Genomic DNA, 8,567 nt, shown 5'->3' with positions numbered 1-8,567 from the left:
TCGGCGGCGGGCGACGATGCCGGAGAACACGGGGGCCAAAGCCCACGGTGGGGCGGGGACCCGGGCCAAGGGCACCTACCAGGACCGGGACAAGCCCTCGCAGATCCGCCTCAGCAACATCTCGGCCGGCAAAGGTGAGGCGGCGGCCGCGCTCCGCGCCCGCTTTGTGCTGAGGGGAGGCGGGCAGCGGCCTCCCCCGGCGGGCGGCTCGGGGCCGGGCCCCTCGGGAGGAGCGGGGCCCCTTCGTGAGGAGGCCCCGGCGCCCGGCTCCGCAGCCAGGCCGTGCGGGGCGGGCGGTGCTGAGCGCGGCGCCTGGGCGGGCATGGCCCCGGCCTGCTGTGGGGCGTGAGGCGCCGGCGTGCCCGCTGTTGGCCCCCGGCCATGCGAGCTCGGGAGGGGTGCGTGGGGCTCCTCACGGCGGGGAGCTGCCGGGGTGGGGCCGGTGCGTGGTGGGGGATGCTATATTTGGGGGTTGGCACCAGCCGTGGCCGGATTGCTGGGCATGTAACGTTTCCGTGTCGCTAGTCGGTTTTAAAATGGCCGTAATCAAGCCATCAGATGCTAATTCTTGAAAAAAAGAGTCACGGAGATTAGTCTTGCTATTGCAACGTTTTATGTCGTTTTACTATGAAGGGAGGTTTAGTGCTGGCAAAATAACTGGGAACTGCTTAATACTGGGAGACACTGTCTTTTCAGAAGAAATGTTTACAGTGATGGAGTGCTTGTAGTCCTTTAGGTCAACTCGCAAACGTACTTTTTTCTCTTCCCAGCTGTTGCCGATGCAATTAGAACAAGCCTTGGACCAAAGGGAATGGATAAAATGGTAAACCTTACACTTAAATTTTTAAAGCATTAAGCTTATTGGAAATACTGTAAAGTCAACATGTTTTATAGAGGATGCTATCTTTTGCCTTGAAGTTCTTTTCCAAGTTTCATTTATTTAAGGAAAAGCGTGAACTAAATGCATGTCTCAGTTTGAAAAATAACATTGTCAGGAAAAATACTTTATGTTGAGTATCAAATGAAATTAAAGATCTGTAGTTACTGATCAGAACTATGTTTCTTCTCTTCCTTCTCAGATTCAGGATGCTAAAGGAGATGTGACAATCACTAACGATGGTGCTACTATTCTGAAACAAATGCAGGTTCTGCACCCTGCAGCCAAAATGGTGAGTGTTTTTTTGCCATTGCTTGGACAATGATACTTGTTAGAGCTTAATTTCTGGGACAAAAAAAAGGTGGTGACATTTCATGTGGATTTGAGGAGCGTTACCCACTAGTGATGGAGCAAGAGATTTTGCCCCATGTGCCACGTGCTCCAGGGTTATTTATTTTGATTGTAAGATGTGCTGAAGAGTTCCAAGTCCTTATTTCTTATCCGGTGTTCCTTATGCATAATTCCTTATGCATAATTCCTTTGGGCATGTTTTAAGACATAAAAGAATTTAGCCCAAACCTTCTTTTCTCATCTAAGAAAGAAAAGTCAGTGATGTCCTAAACTGCTAGGACAGAAGAGAGTGAAAGAAGAGAATGAATTACATTGCAGTTGGGTGGTCCGAGGATACAGCAGCCTGCTCTTTTGAGAAGTTAAATGTAGACCTCATAGATCTGATTGTGGTTGGAGATGGCAGTGAGCTTCCCGTGACCCTTCTACAGGAAAGGAAAAGGTAGACCTGTTAGATAGGTGTGACCAGCTTTAAGCTTGGGAGAAAAGCTTCTTTGCTTCTGTAAGGGATTTGTTTCACAGTAGTTGTGTGTCGCCAAATAGGTGTACAAGTATGGAACGCAAGGCGCAAAAGGTACCAACTTCAAACTAGAAAAGGCAAGATTAGTCTTGGTACCAAGGTTGATTTCAGTAGTGCTGCAGTCCTGATTTTTTTTTTTTTTTTTTGTAATTGTCAGTGTTTGCAGTTAAGCAGCATTATCTATAAACTTTTGCCATAATTTGTCATTTAGTTGGTAGAGCTGTCAAAAGCACAAGATATTGAAGCTGGTGATGGCACTACATCTGTTGTTGTCATTGCTGGAGCTCTTTTGGATGCCTGTTCCAGACTTCTTCAGAAAGGTAAATATATATATATTTAGTATAAAAACATGACTGGACATAAAGTTAAGTCCTTTACTCGCTTGCACCTGTATAATGAAGCTTAAAGTAGCTATTTGCAGCTTAAATGTGAAGGGTGACTCAAGTCTTCACATTCAGGTTTGACTCGTGTCCTGCTTGCGATTAAGAATCTGTTTAGCTTTTTATTTTGAAAGTATTAGTGCTGATACAGGAAATAGTGTCTGGATGATGTGATGAATGTTGCCTTGTAAAAACTCACCTTGATTATACTCGTACTTCTCTTGTGGACAGCGAGAGAGTGCAAGGAGGTATAAATGAAATTTGGAACCAGTGATTCTACAGCGTTTTCTTGTACTTGGCAAATTTATCACCTCCTGTCCCTTACAATATAGGGACCTTGAGAAAGTCTGGTCAGGAAAAGACATGAATTACGGAACGCAACAGTTAATGTAGGTTCTGTTCCCTTAGCTCAGGATGTTCTCTTGTAGTCTGCTTCTGCGCAGTTCAGGAGCTCTTTTAGCTGTCCAGCCAGGTAACACTGCGGCTTCTGTGTGCACTGGAAATAGAGCAAAGATGATCGGACCTGCAGAGTTCTTTTTTTGTCTCGGATCTGGAGTTTGTAGCGGTTTACTTATACTTGCCTCATCTTGCTACACACCATTTTGGTGGTTGTCCTCTTCCTGGCCCCTACCAATTATTCATTTATGTTTACTTCCTCTCTCAGTGCTGGTGGCACTGTGGGACCAGCAGCCTGGCATCCTCTGCCATAAGAGGTGGTTAGAAGGTACCTATCTAACACTTGCCCATAAGCTGCCTGCTTTGAAAAGATGAAGGATATATCACACGCTCCAGAGAAATTGAGGAACTTCATAAACAACTGTGGGAAAACAGTTTGAAAATCTGAAATAAAATCGCTGTCAGGCTCCTCGCAGGTATTGCCTGAACAGCAGCAGCTTTAAGAATGCCAAGGATAAACAAAACTTTGAGAAAGTATGTTTCTGGGATGTCAGACATTGCAGGGAAATGTGCTGTGCTTGTCTGGGGGGACAAATTATTAGGAGCATGATAGCTTTTTTCCTCAGCTTTACCAGTGGAAAGCAATAAGGGAGGCCATATACTCAGGAGGAACACATTTTACTAAAATGTCTTCAATTTGTTCTGACTTGAGAGTCTCTCTAATCTTAAAATGGAAAGAGAGGGTGAGGAGAAAACAGCAAAACAACATTGGTTTGAAAGCATGACTGCCTAACAGCCTTTTTATGCTATCCCCAGGAATTCACCCCACCATCATTTCAGAGTCATTCCAGAAAGCTTTGGATAAAGGTATTGAAGTGTTGACCAACATGGCGCAGCCGGTTGAACTGAGTGACAGAGAAACCTTGCTAAATAGCGCAACTACTTCGCTGAATTCAAAGGTATGGCTGATACCTGAGCTTAGTACCTCCAGATGAGCTGAGCCTTCAGCTTTTCCCAGTCCGTGCTAGTGTTCGCTTATTAAGAGTAGCCTGCAGATCATCAGTTTAGTTGATTTTCAGACACTGGCTACCTTCTCTTAGACTGACTTTTCAGAAAGCCATGGTTGATTGAGATTAAATCAAAGTACTCAAGCTGAATTTCAGTCTGAAATTTTTAACAATCTTAGATGTTAACTGTAAGTGTAAAATAAGCAAGCTTCAACTGAAAACGGCAGCAGAAAAATCAGGTGGGATACTGAGAGCTTTTGCCAACTTTTTGCGTAAGCAGTTCTTGTTTTTGCAGCAGAAACTGTAAAACGGCATCAAAATCTGGAGAAGTGTGCTAGCTTCCCTTCCAGGAGAATGATCTGGGAAGCTCTCAAAATTCTTATTTTAAGAGTCTAAGAAAGAAGTTTCTTCCCTAAGTCCCTAAGTCTAGGTTTTCCCACCAGCATTGCCGCTCTTCCCTTTAAATGGAGTAGGCATTAAGAAGATACCATGTTAAGACATCTGGTTGATGGACAGGGAGGGCAAACGAGCTTTGTTTCAAAATTCAGAAGTCAAACACTGAAATACAGTGACAACATTATTTTGAAATTACTGTTTATCAATGTTAAATCTCACCTTTTTTTTTTTTCTTTACTCTTAAATCCCTTAGGTTGTGTGTCAGTATTCTAGTTTACTTTCTCCAATGAGCGTGGATGCAGTGATGAAGGTGATTGACCCAACTACAGCTAGTAGCGTCGACCTCAGAGATATTAAAATCGTTAAGAAGTTGGGGTAAGAAACAATTGGTAGCTAGATGAATTTTGTCTCTGTGAAATCAGCTTCCCAAAGTGCTGGAGTCATGGATTGGTTTTGTTTCCAGAGGCACAATTGACGATTGCGAGCTGGTTGAAGGACTAGTCCTGACTCAGAAGGTGGCAAATACTGGTGTAACCAGAGTGGAAAAAGCCAAAATTGGCCTCATTCAGTTCTGCTTGTCTGCTCCAAAGACGGATGTAAGTTAAACTGTGACCAGAGTGAAACCTTTTACTCTACTTTTGAGAGATGTAAATGTAATGGTATGTAATGATAACACCAGGGTTTTAAGATGTTGCGATGTCAGCTCTATTCCGCAGCTATAATGAAGGTCTGCTGGGTAGTGCACAGATACTCATAACTCTTAAAGACCTTGTAGTTGGTATAAGAAAGAAAATAGTTCAAAAGTCCAGTATTTCTCCTCATTAAGCAATCTCTAATAAGACATATTCTACTGTCATGCTTATTTGCTTTCAGTCACAGGCTCCTAAGTTAAACGTGGAACATCTTGACACTTGCTTTTAAAGTCAGCAGTTGTTCACAATGCTTCCTTTTCTCTTTTTTTTTTTTTAATAGATGGACAACCAAATAGTTGTTTCTGATTATGCTCAAATGGACAGAGTGCTGCGTGAAGAGAGAGCCTATATTCTAAATTTAGTTAAGCAAATTAAGAAGGCTGGATGCAACGTGCTGCTGATTCAGAAGTCTGTTCTGCGGTATGTTAGTACCCATTTACTGGCTTACTCCGTGTGTGTTTGGAGGAATAGTGGAATTGTTTGGAATACCTGGAAAATTGAAGCCAAATACTAACAGTCACACTTGGCAGAGTGTCAGACTGGCTGTAACAGTGACTGTAGCTTTAGAAAGCACCAGGCTTGTCTACGTTTTGAGTTTAATGACATCCCTACTTTGTAGTCTGAAGAATTTCAGCACTGCTGGTATGAAGCGTGCAACTGGCTAGTGTGACCCAGTTGCTAAAATAGCACTGCGGACTGACTACTTCCCTCTTGTTTTTAGGGATGCTCTTAGTGACCTAGCCCTCCATTTTCTGAACAAAATGAAGATCATGGTGGTTAAAGACATTGAAAGAGATGACATTGAGTTTATATGTAAGGTAAAGTAGCAGCGGTGTTAAAAGTCTACCCCAAAACTAGGTACTCAGCCTGTGCCAGTTTATTATGACACTTTCACATGTTTCATAGAGTTGTTTAGGTTGGAAAAGACCTTTAAGATCATCCAGTCCAACCATTAACCTAACACTACCAAGTCCACCACTAAACCAATTAAGGGTAGAGTAGCAATTTCATGTTTCCTGGCTTGGTGGCTGGATTATTTATAATGCAAGTGAAAACTAGGAATCATTAAGGTTGGAAAGGACCTCTAAGATCCTTCAGTGTCAACCCAACCCCACCATGCCCACTAAACCATGTCCCAAAGTGCCACGTCTACCCGTTTTTTGAACACTTCCAGGGATGGTGACTCCACCACCTGTCTGGGCAGCCTGTTCCAATGCTTGACCACTCTTTCTGTGAAGATATTATTCCTGATATCCAATCTAAACCTCCCCTGGCGCAGCTTGAGGCCATTTCCTCTTGTCCTTTTGCTGACTACTTAGGAGAAGAGCCCAACACCCACCTCAGTACAGCCTCCCTTCAGGTAGTTGTAGAGAGCGAGTATAATATAAGAGCAGACATTTCCCTAAAAAACATTGCTGTCCTCTTGAGCGGTCACATTTCTAGAAAGATCCAGGACAGATGTAAAAGCCATAGGCCTGGCTGCATTTTACTGTAATATGCAGTAGAATGTTATGTAGTGTACTTGCTGACTCTGCAGTTCAGTTTCTGGATTAATTTTTTTTTTCTGTTATTTTTTCAGACAATTGGAACTAAGCCTGTTGCTCATATTGACCAGTTTACTCCTGATATGCTGGGGTCTGCTGAGCTGGCAGAGGAGGTCAGCTTGAACGGTTCTGGGAAACTAATAAAGGTGAGTGAGAGAGTGACAAAATGTTAATACCTACTTAACACCTGCCAATTACTTTAATAACAGCTGCTAACTTTAATGTTTTTTATTACTGCAGTTATTACATTTAAGTACCTACTTCTAATCCCCAAGTTGCCAGCAATTTGGGAAGTGTAGTGGTTTTGCTTAGTCAGACGTTGGTACTGTTACAGAACTTGCAAATACCAACTGAAGTCTCTTTTTTTGTCCAGAACCCTGTTTTTCAGTCTTAGTATTTGGTTCTATTTTAGATTACGGGCTGCACAAACCCTGGAAAAACTGTTACCATTGTGGTGCGTGGATCCAACAAACTTGTTCTAGAAGAAGCTGAGCGTTCAATTCATGATGCCCTATGTGTCATAAGATGCTTAGTTAAGAAAAGGTAATGTCTCAGTTTGGTTAGAGTAATTTATTATATTAATAATACAGACAGCTAATCATTTATGCACTTCTCTAAAATGAGGTTTGATTCTTAATTTCTCTCCTCAGAGCTTTAATTGCGGGAGGTGGAGCGCCGGAGATAGAGTTGGCGCTGCGCTTGAATGAGTATGCTCGCACTTTGAGGGGTATGGACTCGTACTGCGTCCGTGCGTACGGAGACGCGCTGGAAGTCATACCGTCTACGCTGGCTGAGAACGCGGGTCTCAATCCGATTTCGACAGTAACAGAGCTGAGAAACAGACATGCTCAAGGAGAGAAAACAGCTGGCATTAATGTCAGGAAGGTAACAAGGGGAATTGTATAGGCATAGCGTAGCTTAAAAAAAAAATACTTGGGCATTAAAAGGAAAATGTTTAGCGTTAGGCTGAACTAAGGAAGAGGGCAAGTTTGTGTCTCATAACCGTATTCTCCCTAAAATTAGCGCTGAGGTAGATGATAGCTTGTTCTCTGAGGTTTTCACAGCTTATCCCGAGTATTGATAACAGCGGCTACTTAAATGCCACACACATGGGGCAAGAAACTTCCTCTGCCTCTTCAGAAGCACTGTTTCAGCTACAAAAATAGATCCAGTTAGAATGACCCACCAGTATTACCTGCAGTGGAAGGTGCTCATGTTATATGAGTAGCAGAGTGGGGTAGCTGCTTCTGCATCATCACTGTGTTTGAGCTGGCAGAACTATGCTTATCTTTTGGATAATTTTGACTGGATATGTCAAGTGCTTGGGGGGAGAAGATGCTTAGCATAATATTCCCATTGAGGATGGAAGAGTACGGGGCCTCTGATAGTCCGATTTAGAGTTGACTGTCCTCTGGATTATCCTGATTGAAAACTTGCTAAATCTAGCTGTCGTCTGTAAAGTAAAAGCTTGTTCTCATAGGGTGGCATTTCCAACATCTTGGAGGAGTTGGTTGTCCAGCCGCTGCTGGTGTCTTTGAGCGCATTGACTCTCGCAACGGAAACTGTGCGCAGCATTCTTAAGATCGATGATGTGGTGAGTAGTCTTTGCATCGCGTTTTGTTTAATCTTTTTTTTTTTCTTCACGAGCACCAGGATGGTTACTGTCACCTAATTTGCCATGCTTCAAAATATAGTTATTGTGTAGTAGCCTCCGTTTACGCACTACTTAGACCGTTTGGCCTTCCAGTAACTGCAACTGGAACAAAATCAAGTGCTTTATATAAATCCTGTACCTTAAAGTAAGGAATTAAGAAAGCGATTAAAAAACCCAGGATTTCTAAGCAGAGGAGAAGTAATTGTTACATATCCTGTGGACTTCTTACGCCTGATTGTGTGAACGCTTCTTTGCAGGTGAACACTCGGTAAGCTGGACAAAGGAAGCGGGGACTGTGCCCTAGAGCTCCTTCCCTCTAGTCTGGAATATTGTTTCCTCACCAGAAGCGCCTGTGTGAACTGTCTTAAAGTCCTCAAAGGCTTATGTACTTTTATCATGTTAATTTAAAAAAAACAAACCTGTTTTCAAGAAAGAAGCACTGTTTATCAATAAACATGCAGTAGTGAACCTGTGTCTTTGATTTATAATTTTGCTAGAAATAAGGTAAACTTCTTGTTATGTTTGCTTCTCTGTGCTACGTGCTCCTACGTAGCTCTGAAGTTTAACAGCAAATAATTAGCTCTAGTAATATACCCTAAAAGCACCCTTGAATTTGCACTCTCGTAACATGTTAGCTCAGAGCTGCTTCTCTAAAAGTTTTCCGTCATGGAGTGGTATTACTTCCCTTACGTGTGAGCGGCTGGACTGAAGGAGTATCTTTGCAGTGACCGCACTTAAGAATACGATCACAGT

The 8,567-nt window shown here is 42.9% G+C and overlaps 1 protein-coding gene across 1 annotated transcript; it reads left to right on the top strand.

Moving 5' to 3' along the window:
- Positions 1–8,282, top strand: CCT4 (chaperonin containing TCP1 subunit 4). The gene is made up of 14 exons (XM_075707283.1): positions 1–134; positions 771–823; positions 1,080–1,169; positions 1,957–2,065; positions 3,338–3,480; positions 4,178–4,299; positions 4,388–4,520; positions 4,897–5,036; positions 5,338–5,434; positions 6,196–6,306; positions 6,573–6,703; positions 6,811–7,045; positions 7,641–7,754; positions 8,072–8,282. Exons 1-14 carry the CDS (start codon positions 17–19, stop codon positions 8,084–8,086), a joined length of 1,611 nt encoding a protein of 536 aa, XP_075563398.1. The 5' UTR covers positions 1–16; the 3' UTR covers positions 8,087–8,282.
- Positions 8,283–8,567: the final 285 nt, after the last annotated feature.

This window comes from Pelecanus crispus, chromosome 3 (assembly GCF_030463565.1).
Source record: "Pelecanus crispus isolate bPelCri1 chromosome 3, bPelCri1.pri, whole genome shotgun sequence".
Classification (NCBI taxonomy): Eukaryota; Metazoa; Chordata; class Aves; order Pelecaniformes; family Pelecanidae; genus Pelecanus; species Pelecanus crispus.
This window is presented reverse-complemented; position numbering and strand designations above follow the sequence as displayed.

Excerpts from the sequence above, each read along its gene's own strand:
- CCT4 (XM_075707283.1), top strand. The coding sequence starts at position 17 with ATGCCGGAGAACACGGGGGCCAAAGCCCACGGTGGGGCGGGGACCCGG. Across the intron at positions 4,521-4,896 it reads TGTCTGCTCCAAAGACGGAT|ATGGACAACCAAATAGTTGT; the intron begins GTAAGTTAAACT and ends TTTTTTTAATAG. Across the intron at positions 7,046-7,640 it reads CTGGCATTAATGTCAGGAAG|GGTGGCATTTCCAACATCTT; the intron begins GTAACAAGGGGA and ends TTGTTCTCATAG.